The sequence below is a fragment of the Mycetomoellerius zeteki genome, unplaced genomic scaffold (genome assembly GCF_001594055.1).
Source record: "Mycetomoellerius zeteki isolate Tzet28-1 unplaced genomic scaffold, Tzet1.0 scaffold22, whole genome shotgun sequence".
Lineage (NCBI taxonomy): Eukaryota > Metazoa > Arthropoda > Insecta > Hymenoptera > Formicidae > Mycetomoellerius > Mycetomoellerius zeteki.
In genome coordinates, this window is record NW_017257172.1 from 378471 (window position 1) to 401300 (window position 22830).

The 22830-nt window shown below is 31.7% G+C and overlaps 2 protein-coding genes across 2 annotated transcripts in view; one reads left to right on the forward strand and one right to left on the reverse strand.

Moving 5' to 3' along the window:
- LOC108722806 (uncharacterized) overlaps positions 1–1544 on the reverse strand; it is a gene marked incomplete at its 3' end in the record, with an annotated part of 5957 nt that extends 4413 nt beyond the window's left edge. Inside the window, exon 1 of the mRNA XM_018448109.1 lies at positions 1312–1544. Coding sequence (XP_018303611.1) covers positions 1312–1544 — 233 coding nt within the window. The remainder of the gene's footprint in view (positions 1–1311) is intronic.
- An 11153-nt stretch (positions 1545–12697) lies between these two features.
- Positions 12698–21511, forward strand: mRpS18C (mitochondrial ribosomal protein S18C). The gene is made up of 4 exons (XM_018448113.1): positions 12698–12702; positions 18868–19047; positions 20095–20302; positions 21189–21511. The coding sequence occupies exons 2-4, from the start codon at positions 18922–18924 to the stop codon at positions 21278–21280; spliced, it is 426 nt and encodes a 141-aa protein (XP_018303615.1). The 5' UTR covers positions 12698–12702; positions 18868–18921; the 3' UTR covers positions 21281–21511.
- The last annotated feature ends 1319 nt before the right edge of the window (positions 21512–22830 follow it).

Genomic DNA, 22830 nt, shown 5'->3' on the forward strand with positions numbered 1-22830 from the left:
TGGCTGCGTTCAGCAGAGAAAGCAGCTTTGCAACCGTTGTAAAATTCTTCAATACGACTGGTTCTTGCTTTTGGTTCCTTACAGATTTAAACGTATAAACCAATCATATTGAAGAATTTTACAACAGTTGCAAAGCTGCTTTCTCTGCTGAACGCAGCCATTATTTAGGCCACACGCTGTAAACACTCTGATACCTGACCTTACTTGTTGCAGGTCAGGCCGGATTTTTTAGCGCCCTCACCTCAAATAGATCGTCTGCTTTCTCGGTGTAAACGCGCGACTAACTCGAACTTTAACGCTTAATAACTCGGTTCACAAGACCGACCGCTGCATTTTTCTTACAGATTCTTTCGTTTTGAGTGAAAACGCGACGAATGAGAGTATATTTTTATTAAGATTTTAGAAGGGCAAGCTACTTACTTTTTAAGAGACACGTATTTAATACACATATGTATAACACAGTCGCAAGTATACTGCACACATATAAATATTCAATATGGCGATGGAATGTTGCAAGTTATTCCGTTCGGCGGACATGGCAGTTCACGGAACATTTTTCGTGACCACTTTCAATCTACACAGTTAAGTCTCCTTATTCTTACTTCATGGTTTAAACATTATGAACACACACTACAGTGAGTATACACCGAACTAATGGCTGGTATTCATAGTCAGTTCTTATATTCAAGATTGTCATAGGTCCTGCGCACAATGGAGGAAATATTAGGAACAGGATTAGATATTAAGATTTCAACCTATCAGAAACCGTGTATTCCGGTGTATCTGATAGGTTAAAATCTTAATATTTATTCCTGTTTCTAATATTTCCTCTATTGTGCGCAGGGCCTTAAGTTCAGCAACCTCGAGGTGTCATGAACCAATCAGAGAGCCGTTAGTGTATTAAGACATTACTTAAGATGGTTTTGAAATAAGAACCGACTATGAATACCGGCCAATGATTGAAAATTGCGTTATCCCTTCCCAACGAATCAACAAACTCGGCACGCATGCGCACCATCGAGACCACACCGCTGTGGCGGCAAAATTTAAACGAAATTTATTATCTAGATAGCTCTTGTATTAAGTATATTATGTGATATTAGAGTTTTTCACGAAGGTTTTTTTCATAAAGTAATTAGAAAATTGTGCTACTTTTTGTAAACAATTTTCTATCGAGGTATCATTTAATCTTCAGTTTTGTTCCTTTAAAAATCTGGAAACACGGTAGTGTCTCGGCGCTAAGCCAAGCGTAGCGACACTGCCGTGCCTCCTTTACGCGAACCGACGAGTTGCGGTAGACTGTATATTTACCTGATTGACTCAACGCTCTCATCAATCATCGGTGTAATGTTGTGGTCCCACTTTGATGGGACGTATGGCTTATCCTTAGTGAAGCCGTTCCCTTTTACGTGATATTTATCCATCAATGGTAATATAGGCTGTCTGGTAATCAAACGGGATAGAATCCATTGCACCTTGGAGGAAGGTGCAATGCTATCTTGCGGGAATCCATTCAGCAGCGTTTTGGCTATCAAAGTGCGCATGGTAGATATACCTTGGATATCGCCGCGCTTTCCATGCGCTATAATTTTTTTATATCATGTTTATAATACATTAAAATGGTTAAATATATTTATATGAACTATTCAAATACTTATTATTACTGTTTAAATAAAAAAATATTTACTGTTACTGAAACTATTTAACCTTTATGGTCACTGTGAGTCAAAATGATCCGAGCAACCCTTACAGCACCGAAGTTTTCAAAAATATCTCAGAAATAATAATAATTAAACAAATTTTTAAGGCCTCTCTATAATAAAAATTAACAATTAAGTATAGAAATACAGGGTAAATGTGAGACAACCGCAGAACTTATTGCGTAAAAAAATACATATATTTTTAGTTGTACATAAAATAATCAGACATTCTACCTCGTACGTTAACTATTTGATATGTTTCGGCTGCGTGATTGAACCCTCTTCAGAAACGATTACATAAAATTGAGTGGCGAGACTTTATCTTCTCGAAACTTTAGGGCTATAAAGCTGTTCCCACAGAGTAACGCGAGTTGCTCACACATGGCGCTTGGAAGACCATATGGGGAATTCTAGATGTACTGATAATAAAATTAAATTAGAATTTAAGAGTGAGCAGATCACTTTCTTATTCTGGAAAAACTTACCAGACGTGATCAAAATTTTGTGTTTGTGAGAATATAAAACTGTCATTTAAGTATAAAATTTGGTTGCGTCAATATTAATACAACTACACTCGTCAACAAAATTGTCGCAACATAAATTTATACCAAAATTTGCGTAATTTCAAGTAATCATCTGTTTACAGATTATAAACTTATTGAAATAAACTTAAAGTATTTCTCAAAAACGGTAATTATACCGTCAGCTATTTCGATTAATTGATCATATTATATGTATAAGCACATATACGTAATCACTATTAAAAATTCACTTACACCTGCAGTTTCTACACAATATAATTATTCGTGTACAAAAGTTTTTCGCAATTAAAACAGAACAAGTCATTCATATACAAAAGTTTTTCGTAATTAAAGTAGAACAAGCCACGATATAACATTAAAATGATGTTAAACTGAATCGTGATTGATAAAAAAATGACTTTTAGTAAACATTTTGGAGTTATTTTAACGTCATGATGATTTTTTGTTCTATTTGGATATGTTTTTCAATTTATTGGATATGATAGGTTTTAGAAACGTTCCTGTTGAAACATTTCATGTGACACATATTACAGAATCCTTTATATTGTAATATTTCATATAATATATTACAGAATCTGTTTAGTTTCTCATTGTTGCACATGAGATGTGAAAGATTGAAACGTTTCTGAAAATTTTCCATAACAATCGGTGCTGTATGGTGCTGAGATCTTTCACGCTAGATTTCAGAACCTTCCTGGCATCGGAAGGACACGTATCTGCCATCGACTGGAGGTTTGAAACTTCAATTATCAATAGAGATGCGTAGCTTTTTAATCGGACCGTTAGTATGCCTCTAGCAGCCATTCCCATTCGCGCAAAAAGCATTTTTTCTCGGGTCAAAGTGTCAACAGGGTGACCAACGCGCCGTTTTTGTTAAAAAAAATTATGATTTATATTTTTACATTAAATTGCAAAAGCAAAGACAACTCAAGATGTGTAAGCTGAGTTCGGAAACATTACCCGAGTGTCCCCATGTATCGTTTTATCCTTGTATTCATCCAATGTTAAACAAAGATAAGATGATACACGGGAGTACCCAGGTGATGTTTCCGAACGCAGCCCTTTTATATCTTTCAAGTAAGAATAAAAAAACGATGAGGATAGAATGCTCGTCGTGCCCACGACCCATGTGTGATAAACGCACTCTCTAAATCTGAAAATCAGTGGATAATCTACTGAAGTGGCATACTTGTACCGAATTATCAGCATATTATATTAGTACACTTGACACTGGAAAAAAAAGTAAAATTTAACTATAAAGGAAATGAAGTTTGAGCATTTTACAGGGTGTCCCATTTTTAATGTCTGACCCCAAATAACTTTTTTATTTTTGATCTTAGAAAAAAACGTTTCAGACAAAAGTTGTATGGCTTTGAGGGGGACGTATGATGGTGTCATTAGTTTGACCTTGAATAGTTACTTGAAGATCACGTGAAGGTTACCTTTAATTTCTTAAACGGAAACTCTTATTTTTAGTTTACCTTTCTAAAACACTATAATAAAATATTTTTTCATCAAGTACTTTTTTTAGTTATGATGCTCGAAAGTTACAGTACCTCCGGCATTTAGCATTATCCAAGGTGTCCGACCGACAGCTAAAACCTCTTAAGGAAACCATGAACTGGATAAGATTTATCAAAATCAAGACCATTAGAAGTTGTATATCTTATTTTCATTTTTACGCTAAAATGAATTCTTAGTGTAAAAATGAAAATAAGAGGAACAACCTCTAATGGCCTTGATTTTAATAAATGTTATCTAGTTCATGATCTTAAACAACATTTAAGAGCTTTCAGCTGTCGGTCGGACACTTTGGATAATGCTAAATGCCGGAGGTATTGTAACTTTCGAGCATCATAATTAAAAAAGTACTTGATGAAAAAATATTTTATTATAGTGTTTTAGAAAGGTAAACTAAAAATAAGAGTTTCCGTTTAAGAAATTAAAGGTAACCTTCACGTGATCTTCAAGTAACTATTCAAGGTCAAACTAATGACACCATCATACGTCCCCCTCAAAGCCATACAACTTTTGTCTGAAACGTTTTTTTCTAAGATCAAAAATAAAAAAGTTATTTGAAATGGGACACCCTTTATAGTTAAAATATTAATATTTTCATATTGCACGTTCTAACAGATTGTAATCTCGATCTTACAATATCATATACGTTGAATGCGCTACACTTATACACTCAAGCAATGTTCGCTATAGGTAAGGGATACCACATTTTATTCATTATAATTAGCAGTGGCATATTTGGCACTAAATCAGTGATTATTTATTGATTCAGATTTAGAAAGAAGACTATTTGTGTACTGAAATTGCTGTGGCGAAGAGTAACATTTTCTTTATATTTTTTGTATTTTACGTTTCAATATATTTGTCTTCAGTATTAATAATAATAATAATTTTTACATTAATACTAACTTAATACTAACCAATGATAAATAGCTTTTTATTTAAATTTAACATCCTTTTTACACCTAAAAAACGACCACTTTTTACCTCCAAAATAAATACCTTTTTTGAAACGCGTGTAACAATATCATTTTTTTTAAATACATCATTTCAATTATTTTTTAAGTAAAAATACTCTTTTCCGAAGTTAACATGTTTACGATTTTTTTAGTGTTAAAATTAAATTTTTCATTACAACACCATTGTTCCATTTTCTTAAGGGATGAAATTATTTACTGTAATTTTTTGAAGTCAATGGAACTGATATTATTGATTTGGTAACACTTCAGAACGGTTCGGGTCATTTTAACGCAGAGCAATCATTGTGTGGCTTTTTTGAAGTGTGACCATGAAGGGTTAATTTACTAATCTAATATTTAATATTACTAATATTATTAATACTACATACCTCCCCAACAAGAACCTCCATAGTGTAGACAGGTCTCTGGAATGATAATGAGTGCATTACATAATATTGAATGAACAATTTCTGTAGTTAAATTTACATTTTGTTATTAATATACAGGGGTGTCCAGTAAAGACCGTAACAAGGTTTAAGAATAGGTTTCTGAGATCACTTTAAGATGAAAATTCTAATACCAAAATATCGAGGCAACAAGTTGTTGAATTACAAATATTTAAAATTAGCGAATTGTGTCTCATAAAATTCATGTGACAAGTGTGGTATTGGAAATGTCGACCATACGAGCGCGCAAACTTTAGATTAGATGTGATTCGCTAATTTCTCTATATAACATATAAATCAAAGATAATTATACACTGAAAAAAAGTTTTGTTAAATTAATTAGAAATCTGGTAGATTCAACTATTATAACATATCTGTTCAGAAACAGATAAATCAGAATTCTTATTAGCAGGATGAGTACGATTAATTCCATTCTATTAAATCTATTAGAAATTTTTATAGATCGAATGAATTTTTTTTCCCATACATTAACTATGTATTCCGTTTTACGCGTAATGTATTATTTATTCTTGTTATTCATCGAACATAAACAGGATAAATGATACATCATACGTAAAACAGAATGCATCCACAATTTATTAGGTGCTACGAAATACTTACAATGCAATATAACTACAGAAATCCAAATTGACTGTATTACAAATAAAACAATAAATTTTCTTACTTATTCACGTTGTATTTATTCACTTGCTTAATGTAGATATTGTTCAAAATGTTGATCTCTTGCAGCAATGCAAGCATTGCATCTAGTACGGACAGTTCATGTTGCAACCAAACACTGATCTGGTGTTTTCTCATGTTGGTAAGAATAAGAAAATGCAGTACTAAAAAGTTGATAAAAAATTCTGAAAAAATTCTTAGAGTTCTGTGAGAAGAAAATAAATGATATATGTGTATATAAAATGAATAAATGGAATATGTAAATAAATTTACTTAACTAGAAATATATATCATTCGATAATTTATTTCATTTAATTTTAGAAACTGTTTACGAGAATTAAAGTTGATTATTTATTAAACGAAATGACGACTTTCTCAGGTATTCATTTTTATACATAAAATGTTGTACATTTTTTATAACTCTGACTAGGAAATTCGATTTTATAATAGTTACATGACTCCGAATTTTACAGTTTTTTAATAAATAACTTCCTTATTATTTATGGACTCCGACTCGCCTTAACATTATAATGGAAACAATCTGCTTTTTAACTATTTGACTATGTTACTATGTTGCAAGATTTCTCGGAAATTATTTTTATGCTGACCGTTTGAGAAAGTCACTGCGCATGAATCATTGACCATCTAACGTTACATCAAGTAAGAAGAATTGCGAGCGTCATACAAAAAACCAATATTTAAGATGTTAAGAATAATTAGCGATGAGAATTCAATTTGAATTATTAGATACAGTAACGTTTTATTTTAAACATTGAAAATGACCAGATAGAGGTCGAAACGTATGTATGTTTATATGTATAATTTATACGATCAATAATATATAGCATCAATATCCAGCTTGGCTCGTAGCTCTTTCCATTTTATTTACATATTTTTAAATGAAAAGAGCCGTTCTTAATAATTATTCGTTATATAGTTTGATCCTCATAGTGAATAATGTTTACATCCTTCAAGATAAGTTCTGCGCGCATAATAAAATAATATTAAATGCTTTGCAAAGTCTTTTATATTACATATGTTTCACAATGATAGAATGCAGAAAATTTTCGAAATAAGTTTTTTAACATATTCTACATTATGTTCCCAAGGAACATAATGTAAAGTCAACAGAAAGTCAAGACGACTTTATTTTTACTTAAAATGGTTACACAATTTCTGTATGATGAAAAATTGATGTCGACATTACAACTCAATGATCAAAAGGCGACTTGTCGCACGTCTCACAAATTCAGTGGCGTGAAAGTTTTGTCAAATCTCGCAATAAAAAATTATTACGTTGACTTTTATCTATGATGTCAAAATGATGTCATTTTGACTGAAATATGTTTCTCAAATTGGGTACAATTTTTGCTTTTTGTATGGAGAAAGTGTGTTACATTTGTTTAAAACATTTTTATAATCTGCGACTGTAATTTATATAAATCAAGAAAAATATGAGAAATGCGGCGAAAAACTGCAATTAAAAATAGAAATTATGTCCTACTTACCGGCCGCGCATCCGACGAAGCAAAAGATTAACATGACCCTACAAGTCTGCACGAGGTTTATCAAAGCGCCAGGATTTCTCGAAGTCGACGCCATGTGATACTTTCAGCTGATCCTTCTCTTTATAAACAGTCAGCTGGATACGTTTGGGAAACGTGGCCTGTTTACTGCCTGCAAGTCGGTTTTAGTTTATTTTTCTCTTAAAAAAATGTTATTTTCTGAATAAGTTGAAATAAAATTTTAAGAGTGAGTTTATAAGAAAGATTCTAAGACGGACATTTTTGTTTTATTTATACAAAGAAAAATTACTTCAATTCTGTGGTGTCGACTTGATGTTTAGGAAAACTATGAGCACCTCAGTTAAAGATAATTACACTAGAAAACAAATCAAATATATATAAGTTAGAATTGTTGTACTGACTGTTTACTGTTTCGTCGGCTTTCACCTCTCTGTCTTTTCTTTTTCTAAATAAAATCAAAATATTTTTGTTAATTAATTTCAATTGTATCCACTATTATTGTATGACGACTTTCAGTAATTCTTTACTTTATCAATCATATACAGGGTGTCCCAATAACTATTACCACCTGAAATATTTTCTAATCCATAAGGTATTATATAGCCAAAATTACACGATGTAAAGGGGGCTATCATATAGTGATAATAATTTTTGCCCAGGTGGAGATGTGTTTTCTTTACACTAATTGATTCATCTCATTATTCTGTTTATAAAAGTATTAAGGAACGATTATAAAAAAATTATTAGTTTACGAGTTATTTAGCATTTTATGTCAATATGTGCCAGAATAAGGTATAAATATATCTCGTAAACTATTGATTTTTCGGTATCATGATCTTAATACTTTTTTTATGCAGAATAATTAGAGGAATCATCTTGGGTAAAAAAATTTATATAATTCCATTTAAAAAAACGAAGTTGACCTTGAAATCTCCGAAGCGCCTCCACCTGGACAAAAATTATTATCACTATATGATAGCCCCCTTTACATCGTGTAATTTTGGTTATATAAATTTTTCTCTACACCTTATAGATTAAAAGATATCTCAAGTGGTAATAGTTATTAGGACACCCTGTATATAATATTACTGTCAATTTCATTTTTAAACTAAATCACACATTCAACAAATAAAACAAGATATATACATGTGCAAAAAATTTGAAAAAAAATTTGTACAATACGATGTAAAAACTTACTTCTTAAATAATTTTAATTTCGAATTTAAAAAGTATACGAAAAAAAGACAAAAGAGAAAAAATATTTATTATAATATGCTTGATAAATATAATATGCGTATAAATTTTTTCAAATTAAAAAAAAAAATTTAATTCGGTCATCAACTTTAAAAAAGTTATTACACAATAAAACATATAACAAAAAATACGATATCTCTTTGCAAAAAATTATCATAGAAATTTTTTTCAAAAAGCATTTTATAGCTTAGGAAGCCTACTTTCAAATAATTTCATAAATTTAAATTTGATTTGCTGATGTTTCATTGAACTGCTTTAAAGTAAGAAAAATATTGCAAAGACATTTTTTAATGTAATTTAGAAACAAAATATCATAGAGACCAAAGATTCAAACACAGATTTAAAACCCTATATTTACATTTTAAAGTGTGTGATAAAAAATCTCTCTGAGATTTTTTTCGCTGAGATATTTAATTCTTCGTAAAATGCGCGAAAATTTTAAGTGCCTTAATACTTTTGCACATGGCTGTATATGTGTTTTTACAAAAATTTGAATTACCTTATTACAAACACTTAAATAAAAAATTTTAAGTTAAAAGGCTCTAAAATGTTTTTTGTTCTTGTTTGTTATTTCGATTTTTAATTCTTTAAATAAAGTTAAAGGTAATAACACTAGAAAATAAATCAAATATACAAGTTGGAATTGTTGTACTGACTGTTTACTGTTTTGTCGGCGACTTTCACCTCTTTGTCTTCTCTTTTTATACACACTTGAAAAATTGACGTATATGTCACTTTTATTCACTCTTACAAATATGAGCGAAACATTACTTTAGACTACGGATGCGTATTAAACGCGTTCGCGAAATTTGGAGATTTTCATTCACGAAAGAAGGATCAATTTCGACCGAAGAGGTCGGCGACTGAACTCAAAGCTGGCGTATCGCGACTACGGATTTTATATACGGTGGCAAGTCTACTATGTATATAATGGTGGGGTGTATGAGCAACGTCACCCTCCGGATACGCACCTGCGTCGGTGACGGTAAACTTCGTGCCAGCGTACGAAAACAATTGTTGTAGGTAGGATTTAATTCGAAATTTACAACAATTTAGAGGCACAACAAGATTTTTATAGAAGCCCCAGTTAGGTTTAAGGCGAAAGCGCGTTTAATCTGGATAAATCAGGCATTATATTTAAAAATTAATTACTTACAATAGCTATTTTAATGATACCCAGTCGAAAAAATAGTAATTATAAAAAAGATTCTTACAACAGCTACTTCAACTAAAATTTAAATTTACCTCTCATGTATATTTTCGTGTACTTTAGAATTATTTAGTTCACATACCTTTAACATATTTTATTTAGTTTGTACAGTCTCTAGTGCATTTGGAATTTTTTAGGCGTTTGTTCAAGCGTGTACAAATGATAGCACACATGCGAAATTTAGGGATCAATATAAGCGCAGATCTACGGTGTCATGCACATCTACGACGATGTAACTTATTCACGGAGTTGGGAAGCATACTATGTAACGCATTGCTTGTAACGCCGTTACTTTTTGCTGGTAAACATTGTTACTGTTTTCTGTTTGTAACAGTAATGGTAACGTCGTTACATTTTTATAGTAACGGTAACGAATCAACCGTTATTTTATCGTTTATAGTTTCTATTGAATGGATTGGATTGGATATTTCGATACTGTTGGCGCTGAAAGATGTTTTTCATTAGTTTCTCCAGAAATATTGTACTTCAAATTGTCCAAGTTGTATCGTTGTTATATTATAATAAACGAACGAAACACATAAATTTTTTTTAAATGCTTATGCAGATGTGCAAATATATATTTACAATTTAACATTGTATTATGTATAATAAAAGGTTATCATATGCCAGTGTAATAATAATAAAACATAAGTGTAATCATAATATATCTATTTTCTCATTTACCGTATTACTAACAATAAGATAGTTTATATTTTATATATCTTAGACCGCATTCCAATGGTCACTATCTCAATATTGAAAATATGTAATAATTCATGTTACATGTATACAACGGATTTTCGGTACTGGAAGTGAATCTTGAAATATATTCTTTCACTCTGTAAATAAGTTATAATGATATTGATGTTTACAAACAATATTTAATTTAAATTTGTAATTGTTAAGTTCAGCTCCCTCACGTGCGATATTGATAAAATTAGGCTTATTCGACGTGTTTTCGTACAAAACGACCAAATCTGGTAGAAACAAGCGACGCTCTGCTTTGCGAACTGAGATATTAATCGTTAAAGTTCACTATTTAGATTAGGGAACCTGTTACACTTATGAAAAGCAACGACATGAGCATGTGCTGTTTAAACGAATTTGGCATAAATTTCATTTAAATATTCCAAGATATGATAGAAAAGGATCGTATTAGTAAGTTATTTGGTTGAATGTATTTAAAAAAAAAATTAATTTTAATGAACAAATTAAAGAATTTTTTTATTAATTTGTAAATCATATATAATTTATCAATATTTTATTTTGTTGCGGAATATAACATCAATAAGTTGCTCAAAACGAAATTCATCATGGAAGAGAGTGGTCTAGCGTGCGAGTCATAAAACCTAAGTCATCAGAAAGAAGAAAAACACAAGTTGCTCTCGCTGTCAATTACTTTCGCGGCTCTTCACATAGAAGGCAATATAAACGGACGATCCACTGATGATTTAATCTAACGCGCATGGAGAATAATTACTGAATTACGCATTTGAATGTTGGGTAGCTTACGTCACTTCACAATTCACGTTTAATATAATTTTACGGCGCCAGTTTTAATGGTGCGAAATTCGTTGGATCTATATAACTCTTTCCTTTGTAAACGACACATGAATTATCTCTGCCGAATTAATAATTTTCTCTTGGTGCGACTTCTATTAAATAATGTGGTATTTAATAAATTAAGGATATATCACGCGCAGATTATTATGAGAAATTAGAAAATAGAATGAATTAATTTATTTACTTCTTAAATAACAATACATGTTAACGAAATATATCATTTTTTGATATAATCTTCCAGCTTTATAACACATTTTATGTAAGAGTCCATAATCTTCTGATTTTGTGTACGAAAGTTTTTGGCTGCCCTCAAACCTACACTGAGAAAAAAATGTACTAAATTTTAATAAATATTTATTCGAATAGCGTCAGTTGAATATTTATTAAATGTAAACATATATTTATTTGATACAAGACCCTTTAATTTGATTTATCTATTATTATGTTTTATTTAACAAATATTTATTTTCCGTAAATAAATGTTATATTAATACTATTCAAACAAATTATTTATTAAAATTTAGTACACTTTTCCTTCAGTGCATATATGTATCGATTTCTGAACGCTATGGTCGGTATTCATGGTGAGTTTTTATATTTAAGACTTTCTTAAATATAGTCTTAAAACATTATAATCAATTACAGAGCAGTATTAGCATCTTAACACTTTAGACGATTTTGAAATAAGAATGGACTATGAATACCGGTCCAAGACAGCTGAAATTTGAATTTCTTTCACATCTTGTCTATAATCCTTGCTACTACTTTACTTTAAGATTTCTTCTCGCATATCTCGACTAAAACGTTTTAGTTTTCTTTAAATTTCGGAAATATTTAAAAGGGAGATAAAGAAAAGAGTAAAATTAATTTGAAAATGTTTGTATGTTACTAATTAAATTCTTGAGAAAAAATAGAAAATATGTACAATAACAAGCGTAACTCTTTTATAATTCCAAGCTTCTTATAACTTACCTATGAAAGAAATTCCTACTCGCATATTAAAGCTCGATGAATCTCGACAAGAATTCTTAGGAGTCAAAAAGCAATACGCCAACTTATTAGATCTGCAGGCACAATTTTCCACTTACTAGAAAACACATCAGTCCCTCGAATACTCGATGCAACATTTCCTGATAACGAGTCTGATTTCTTCGATATAGTACTTGAAATATAATTCAGTATATAATAAGATTACAGTAGGAATACACCTATAAAATACGTATTTTAAACTAACGTTTATACGTCTATTACATTACGTAGTTCCTTATTCAATCGATGAGAACAGTGATTTTAATTTAGAAAGGTTGGGACACAGTAACAATTTCGGGGGATAGCAATTATTATTATTATTTTCTCGTTCGATCGATCAGAATATTTATGAGATTAATTAAATTTTATTTCGAGGATCAAAATTTATTGTCAACTCACAATTGCTTAGCATTTGTTTTCCATATAGATCACAAAGATGATCTAATTTATGCAGAAAGATATGTTCCTAAAATTAATTTTTACATTCACTATACGTGTTTAAGAAATGAATTCAGATATTTTTTTCTTAGATAATGATTATTAATTGTCTTTTTCTTTCAACAATAAATTTTAATACATCCACTTATCAATGAGAAATACATATATATTGAACAGTAAATGTTTTCCGTGTCGGTGTAAAAGCGTCAATGCTACATACAGTATCTAAATATGTATACTATGCTTAGACAAAATGTATTCTCGCTATTCAAATGTTCGCAGATAATTTGCAAACGTTGATGGAATAGGATTTCGAAAATATAACAACGGTACACGGAAGCCATGCACGCCGGCGTCATATGTCGCACATAAGCAAGCACAGACCATTTCACAGTGGCATTCGATATGCACTTGTAATAAAAAAAGAGGAACAAACAGGCTGCGTAAAATGTATATCGGTGTGCCAATTAGAGGCAGCCATCGTGGATGGTGGGTCCGCATCGCCATTAATATTCTATTTTCGCAATCGTGCTGATTTAAGCTCCTTCATACGTGGTGTGGTAAACTTAACTTCATGACATCGCGCATGTTACAGGTCCGTCTCTCGCAAATGTGCTGTCAAAAAGCCTTGAACGCGGACGTGAATTCATTAGTATTAACGGTTTGTAAAAACGTTTCGCTGAACTGTGCAAAGCCGAAAAGGATTTCGCGCTTCCGTAAAGTCTCATAGTATTTATCGCGTCCTTGTGAAATAAGATATTAGACAAATGATAATTTTTTTTCTTCCTGCTCATACAATTAATGTAATAGTTTTAAATTTGCAGAAGGATGGTCTAAGAAATAAAAATACTTTGTACAATTTTAGAAATTTATGAATAACAACTTTTAGCAAACACAGTAAATATATTAATCTTACATGGCCGATTAGTTCGCATATTTTCACACTTCAATATTGTAATATTTCAATAAAGAAAACGAATTACGTAAATCACGTATAAATAACATACAGTTTAATATCAATTAAAGCGAATATATGTGTATACTATTTTAAGCTTCTTCCAATTTAGCAAAAATGTATCAGTTGTAATATGATAACGTGTCACAGGAGACAGTTTACTGGTATTTTATTCGCATTTTTTACTAAATGATTCTGAGAAATATAAAACCATCCATACATGTATATATATATATATATATACACACACACACACACACACACACACACATATATATATATGAATGGTTTTATATTTCTCAGATCGTTTTGTCAAAAATACGAATAAATTGTACATACCTGGTGTTTCAGACCCTTTTTAAAAATGAGGGAAGTGATTATTTTGAAGTGCTTCCGACAAAAGTTGTTGGGGATCAAGTAATGCATTAGATGGGCATATGCGATTGACCTTGAGTGGCGTATTATAAGTGTGAAAACATTATAAATTTGTTTCTTTATTTTTAATGATATTACGATATAAAAAATGAGATGTAATAATTTCTATTTTTTTCTTCTAGTGTAAAAATATTATAAAAAGCTATTATAATGTGTTATGATAAATTTGATTTTAAGTTATGTAAGAAAATTATATTATAAAATAACTTTTGTGTCGACTGTGTCTCTTAAAAGGAAAGCAGCCACAATCTCTTATAATAGTAGTCTCTAAAGAAACCTTGCTACATAAACCAAATTAAACATTTTTAAAGACCGTGTTATGTAAGAAACACAATTAATAATAGAAATTAAAATGCCTTTAACGGTCGAAGCTAGATCTATAATGCTTTAAATAATTCAATCCGGAAAATCAATTCGGCGCGCAGTTTGAAGGACTACAAACATGGTATATATGCAAGTACATATATAATATATAATATATATAATTCACATTGAATTTTATTTAAAGCATTATAGATCTACTTGCTACATAAGTTAGTGTTATCAATCTACATTTATAACTTCTCCCTTTACATTTTTTCTCCGACATCGGCTTCAGTTGGAAGCCTGCAAAGTTACTAGGCCGGTTAAGTTAATCGGAGCCAATAGGTTTGTTCGCGTCGCATGCTGCAACATGTTTCAATATAGCTCTACCATAGCTCCTACTCACTCTATCAAGCGCGTTAGAGTGAGTAAGAGCTATGATAGGAGCTATATTGGAACACGTTGGAGCATGCGACGCGAACAAACCTAGGCCGGAATCCATTCTTATAGCGAATTCGATTAGACGCACTCAGTGCGCACTAGTGCAAATAAAACCGTTGTACATAAAATAACGTAAAGAAATGTTTATAAATAAACATAGAAATCGATCAAATCATAAAATAATCAGTATATTTTATTGTACTATTAGGTAAAATATGTATTTCATAATTTTTATTAATAATTTTTATAAATATTTGTATTTCATTTTTATACTCAAATTAAATCAGTGTACAACGGCTTTAATATGCACCAGTGCGCACTAGTGCTTCCAATTGAATTCGCCATTAAACTCAAGCAAGGTCTTAAGATGCTAATACGGCTCTCTGATTGGTTCAAGCACTAGCTGAAGACCATCTCGAGTCTTGAGTAACGTCTATGGATTCCAACGTATTACGGCCTTACGTTTTTGTATGTGCCATGGGCTTTACTCTCAGTTTAATATTGATTGGTTTCTACGAACACTCCATCTAGGTTGCGGTCCACTTGACGCTACAAACGCTTCGAAGCATTTGAGCGACCAATCAGAACAAAGAATTTTACGAATTGACTAATCAAAGAATGCTTCGAAGAGTTTGTAGCGTCCTAGTGGACCACAGCCCTAGAACGTTTAGCTAAACTTATAACTTGTGCGACATAACTTTAGGTAGAGGCTTAGACAGAGAGGCGACCAGTGCGATCGATAATCGAAATTCTCGATTATCGCCGCCATTTTCTTTCACCATGGGATAGGCGAACTGTCAAAATGTCAAAGTAAGGTTAGCTTGAAAACTAAAAGCAGGAAACGAGAGGAAAAGAGACCAAGCTTTAAAGGTAAAAAAGAAAATAAAAGAAAAATAATGACAAAAAACTTGATAAATATTCTTTTTTCAAATAAAGTTTATGTTTAATAAAAATTTAAATAAATAACAGTACTTACATCACAGTTAATAGATTATCCTTTCTTATGACTATATAACCTATTAACAAGTAAATTTATATTCCTGAATATCGCAACATTATTATCGTTAATCATAATTCGGAAATGATATCGGAATATCATAACTATTATATCAAGCTACATTAACCTAACATTACAACATACCATAGTATGAAAGAAAATGGCGCTGATCACGCGATTTAGCGAGCCAATCAGACCATTTTCTCACCTGACGCCTCTCTGCTATCTAGGCCTCTAACTTTAGGAAACCTAAGAATATCGAATATTGATTGGTTCAGCGTTTGTTCTAACAGACATGTGGCGCAACTTTAAAATTTATATTTTCTCTTATTGTCTCCGTAGTGTTATAATAAGCATGAAATAACATGATGAATGAAGGAAAGCCGGCAAATAAACCACAACGTAAACGTGCTCAGAATTTCTTCGAAGCAGAGAAAATGATGTTAATAAATTTAGTACAACAATATAAAGACATTCTTGAAAATAAAAGATCTGATTCGGTAACCTCAAAAGACAAAGAGAAATGTTGGAAAGTTATAGAACACTTATTTAATAGTAGATCTTCTGGTGAATGTCGAAATTGATGATAATTGTTCCATAGGAGATATTGCATTATTCCTATAAATGATCTTGTATATATTCGTTTTCTTAATACTTAAAAATTTAATTTTAACATACCGATTAGTAACAAATTCTAACACCCGTATTCATAGTCCTTCCTTATTTTAAGGATTGAGGAAGTCTCCATGAAGGATTCCTCGATTCTCCAAGGCCTCCTTATTTCATAAACGAATCTCAAGTCTGCCTTCCCGAAGGAAGGAATATTTATTCAATCGCCTTAATTGAGCATTTAATAAAGGTAATAAGATCTCGATCACAGTTCCTTTGCTGAATCTATACCTTTTCCGAAAAGGATCATCTTCAAAAAATTCCATAGGATTTTCCCAATCACGTATGTACCTTTTCGTAAGCCGCCATAAATTCTGATCCTCTTCATTTTCTTCTTCAAATCCATCATCAGAATCATTTACAAATTCGTTATTCATTATTAGTTTTGAAACGCGATACCACAGGTAACCACAAGAGAGATCAATATGACGAACTTGTGGAGATTTGTTTGGTTATGAAGACTGCATCTCTTCCTCAAGGAAGCTCGTAACCTCCCTTGAGAAAAGGAAGCTAATAAGGTCCCTTATTTAGTCAAGGAAGGTTTATGAAACATGAAATGAGGAACAAGGAATCCTTATTCCTCAAGGAAGGACTATGAATACGGGTGTATCTTTTCTCTTATTTCTTCTAATATTAATAATACTGATTGTTTGTTTAATCGAAATCGCATTTTAAATTCTACGTCATCTAATACGTCAAAATAATGTATACGTTGTTTATATTTTCTTTGTCTTCTGTGTTGTTCTTCATCATTATTTTCATCATCGGAGGATGACAGCACAAGATTAAATAAATTTGCCATATCTGAAAAATATAGGTTAAGAGGACTTTCTTGTATCAGATTAGCTAGTTACATTTTTAATCTGACAGTTAAAGAGCCTAAACGGCGAAAATCGGCCGTTTAAATTGAACTCAGTTTATACTTGAGTTCAAGTTTAAACTTGAACAAATCGTTGGTTGAAATCAATAGTTTGCTAAACTTTGGTTAACCAAATGTCACTAGAGATTAACTCTTTAAACTGCATTGGTAGAAACGGACCTAAGACCGGACTATGGATTCCGTTCCTATTGTTGTTGGACGGGTCGGGTTTTTGACGCATGTACGACGGTGAGGCAGCGAACACAATGGCATAGCCAATGTAGAAGAAATAGGCGCCGAAAAGGAACAATTAAAAAACGTAAGATTGACCCCTTTTACACCGAGCACTTGATACGCGTATTAACTAGTAACTTTTTATTATATTATTTTAATTTCAGCAATATATTTAAAGAATGATGTACTAAATTGGTACAATATGCATCAAAATGATTAATTAAATACACATATCATGTATATGTTTACACGTTTCGCCGAAATTAAGATGATTCAATAGGAAGTTATTAATTAGTACCCGGATCAAGTGCACGATGTAAACTAGGCAATTATGGAATTCCAATTTTCGTGAGTAGAAGAGAATATTTTTAAGGAATAGGGTTGGCTCCTTACCATAAAAAAAATAAAGCATTATGTACTGTATGCAAGGAATTCATCAGATGTGCTAAAAAATAAAAAAATCAGATTTGATTCAGCACTCACAAATAGTCAAACATATTGAAAATTCATATTAAAAAATCAATTGATCTGATTGATAACGATAATAAATTAATAGAATTTATCACATAAAGATAAACTCGAACGAGCCGAAATTAAATTAGCAACATTTTATGCTGAACACAATATTGCATTTTACATCGCGGATCACTTAATTCCCCTATTGAAAGATATTTGTATAGATGCTAAAGTTGTACAAAATTTTGCATTAGGCCGACTTAAATGTATGTACAAATATAGTATATATGTAAAATATAAGAAATACATTACAATTTTCAAAAACTTTTTAACGCATGGGCGACTAGTGAACTCCTGTTTACTAGTAACGGGTACGTTACTGAAGTTACATTCGACGCGCATGCGCCAAAAACCCGGCTCTAAGGGCGCGTTCACATCTTGACGGAAAAGCAGAAAGTGGAAGAGCATTGGCCAATCACAACTTGCGCTGGTGGTAAATAGTACAAAAAGCCGAAATTGTCGACTACCAGCGCGAATTCTGATTGGCTGCTGCTTTTCCGCTTTCTGCTTTTCCGTCAAGGTGTGAACGCGCCCTCACGACACTGATTGACTGATCGAAGCTTGTGAAAGTGGCCCTGAGAATCCTGAGAAGGGAGTTCATATTGGTTTACTATATATAAATAAATCAGTTTTGAATAATCACGAAATGATTTTTGCTTCTGCTTTACAAAGAGTTGCGATAACGTTTGCCGGCAAATCATATTTTCGAACTATTAGTAACAGTTCCTCCGATAAATCTATAAATATTAACGTGAAGAAAGAAAATGACATGGTGCGTGTATTGACAATTAAAAATTTATTACATGAGGTTAACTATAGATATTGTAGTACGGCCGAGTTTTTTAATTCATCACATTGATCAATCGCACTGTACGCAAATGTAAATTTTGTTCCGTAAAAGCTGTACTTGCGCATAATACGATTGATCAATCGATGAATTAAAAATCTCGCTCTACATTTCGAAACATGTCGAATTGAAAATTAAAATAGTTATAAAGTAGAAATATATTTCAGTAAAAAGTTTATTGCATACATTGCAGGGTTTATCTTTTAATGAAATTAGGTTCGTTTGACGCGTCTTTGTACGAAATGAACGAAGTTGGTAGAAAAAAGTGTCGCTCTCTCTCACGAACCGAGATATCAAGCGTTAAACTCGATGACTATTCAGGTTAGGAAATCTGTTACATTGATGACATAGAGGATTACACAAATTCTCTACTTTAAATTACTGATTTTACAATGAGTCGGTAGTCGGTAGTCCTAAGCCTTATCGATGAATCGGTCAAGTTGGCCAACAGCCAACTTGTACGACTGAGAGACTACTGATTCTTTTAAGACTGACCAAATTCGACTTCATTACTTCCCATTAGTCGAATTAAACGACTCGCTGTACAACTAACAACTAGTAGATGCAAAAAATCATGATCACCTATTTAGGTTAAAACTGGTTAAGGCTTAAGATTTCTGACTACCGACTCATTGTAGAATCAGCTTAAAAACAAATTCTCTGATTAAAAAATAAATTATTTTCTATATAATTTTTGTTTTTACAATAATTTGTTTTTAAAGCACAGAATTTGTGTGATTTTTTGAAGCAGAAAATACTTATTCTAGCCTCACACTCACGTCCCTCTATGCCATCGATATGAGATTTCCTAACCTGGACAGTCGTCAACTTTAACGATCAAAAATGCGTCAAATGAGCTCAATTTCCTCAAAATCGGTAAATAAACCCATCTCCTTCATAATTACCCTTGTCTGTTTTTTGAATGTTTTTATATTTATTATATATAACATTTATTTCTTTTTTTATTTGTAGCCAATCCAAATTAGAAATCCCTATGTAAAAGAAAAGCAAGAGTGTATTCTTTGCAGATTAGGCATTGAACCAGATTATAAAAATGTAAGGTTGCTTTCACAATTTCAAAGTCGATACACAGGCAGGATATATGGAAGACACATAACTGGATTGTGTAAACACAAACAGATGAGATTAGAACAAGAAATTACAAAAGCTCAAAGTGCAGGTACGAATAAATATACGTATGTTTTTTTTACATGATTACTGTTATTAAATTTATACCTTGGAAGCTGACAGTATCTCAAAAGAATGTTCAATACAATTATTTCATGTGAGTTCTTTTGTGATGGTTTTCTTTTCATTTACTATTGTAATATTGTGTTATTCTCTACTGAAAAAAATCACGTCACAAAGTTATATAACAAAATCATGTAATTAAGAGTACAAGTAAATCATATAAAACATTATTCCAAATCAGTATGTGATTCTTCAAATATACATAATTTGAAAAATCACATGATAATTAGAAGTAATTTTATCCATTATGTGACTTTATAGTTATCCAATTTTAAAGAATTAAATGATAGAAATAGAAGAAAAAAAAACATGTGACTTTTCAAATTATGTGATTGTAAAAAATCACATACTGATTTAGAACAATCTGCTGTGATTTATTTATCTTAATTACATGATTTTGTTATGTAATTTTATGACATGATTTTTTTCAGTAGGGATGTAGTAAACTTGGCAATTTGACGACATACTGTTTTGGATAAAGTATACACAAGACTATGTACTTCACATAAAAACAAGATTTGAACGTATTGTTAAATTTTTAGAATGTTAAAAAATTTTTTAACTTTTTTTTTTATTTTAGTACAAGATTCACTGCACCACCTAATTTTGCGTCTACTTTAATCTTATAAAAGAATTTTTTATTCTGTTCAGTCAATTCGAAGATTTTTATACGACTAATGTGATCATTTGGTCACTCCAGCATCCCCTTAATAGTATTCAAAATTTATTGTTATATTTTGTTTTTAATTCAAGAATATAGAGAACAGATTTGTGTATCAAATTATAACTATAAACATTTATTTTTTATGTTTCAGGTTTAATGGGTCACTGGACCAAAGAACTAGAATATGTTAAAGATCCAAAATTGTTTGATCCAAATCATCCATTTAGATCACATAAATATTAAACATGCGTTAATATAGTATATACATATGTGTGTTATACAAACACTTGATAAATAAGATAATTACAATTGCGGCATCATCAACAAACTGCTTTATTCAAGTAAAAAAATGTATATTTATGTTGAATGAAATCTTTATGTCCAGTAAGTGTGTAATTATTCGTAGCAAACAAATTATTCTGCAGTACTAGCATTACTGAAGCAAGAACTAAATATTGAAATAATTTTGCTAGTTCTATCGAATGTTACATTATATACGTGAATCTTCTAATATCATAATATTAAAAATGTTTATACTATTACACAGTGCAATTAAAAAATTATTTTCTTCGAAGTGCGATAGTACATTTCCTGAGGATTTTTTCACGCTGAACACGATGCCGTTGGCAAAATGTGTCTAGCGCATCAGAATTTTGAGTAAATTGGAATGAAAGGAGCCATCAATAATGGCGTTTTCTGCCATTGGTCGCATTCAGCAGATTCAGCTGTTGGGAAGTGGATCCATGAGCGGTCACTGCAGCTATTGGATGATCTAGAAGAATACACCTATAGCAAGAACGAACGTTCACGGATCCGCTCCGCAACAGTTGAGTCTGCTGAACGAGACCATTTTTAATACTTCTTTGCGGCAAAAAGAAAATTGGTTTCTAAATAAATTGTACAGTATCTGAAAGTATAATTCAAAAGTTTTCAAACGAACTTCAATTCATGATTGTATGACTTTTTTTTTCGCAGTGAGCGGTTGTTTTGAATGCACCCAATGAATCACGGGGTCTTAATCATAGATATTTATATCTAATACTAGATCGCTGACTCCTCTATATACCGTGCATAAAAATAGCTTGGCGGCGGCGTTCGGCGGAAATTCAAAATCGGCGGATGATAATTTATCGTCGGCGGCGCATGGGTCTAGAAATAGAGAATAAGAATTTCAACCTATCAGAAATTGTGTATTCCACAATACATGATTTCTGATAGATTGAAATTCTTATTCTCTGTTCCTTTTATTCTGTGCAGCCCCTAAGAGTCATCAATAGGTGCATTCAGTACCACGACCGCTCAGTGAGCAGTCGTGCTTCTGGATGCACCCATTGATTAAAGATGTTATAGGCCTGTATTCATAGTCAGACCTTGTACTTAAGGCTTCCTTAAATTTATCTTTAGATGCTCAGTAGCCAATGTAATAATTCGTAGAGCATCTGAAGATAAATTTAAGGAAGCCTTAAATATAAGGCCTGACTATGAATACGGGCAATAATCTATGAAATTAATTTTAATGTGATTTAAACCCTAATAAAATAATGACTTGTGATTGGTCGCGCAAAGTCCGCGAAGCACTCGTTAGGGTGAAATCACACGGTGCGGAAAAAGATGGCGGAATAGAGAATGCGTCATTGAAGCAACCAATCAGCGCTATTTCGAATAGCGCTGAATAGCGCTGATTGGTTGCTTCAATGACGCATTCCCTATTCGGCAGTCTTTTTCCGCACCGTGTGATTTCACCCTAAGACCAATATTATGTACATACATCCGTCCGTTCCGTTTGTCATACG

Coding starts and splice junctions, on each gene's coding strand:
- mRpS18C (XM_018448113.1), top strand. CDS start 18,922: ATGATTTTTGCTTCTGCTTTACAAAGAGTTGCGATAACGTTTGCCGGC. Junction 19,048..20,094: donor TGAAGAAAGAAAATGACATG/GTGCGTGTATTG, acceptor TTTTATTTGTAG/CCAATCCAAATTAGAAATCC. Junction 20,303..21,188: donor TACAAAAGCTCAAAGTGCAG/GTACGAATAAAT, acceptor TTTATGTTTCAG/GTTTAATGGGTCACTGGACC.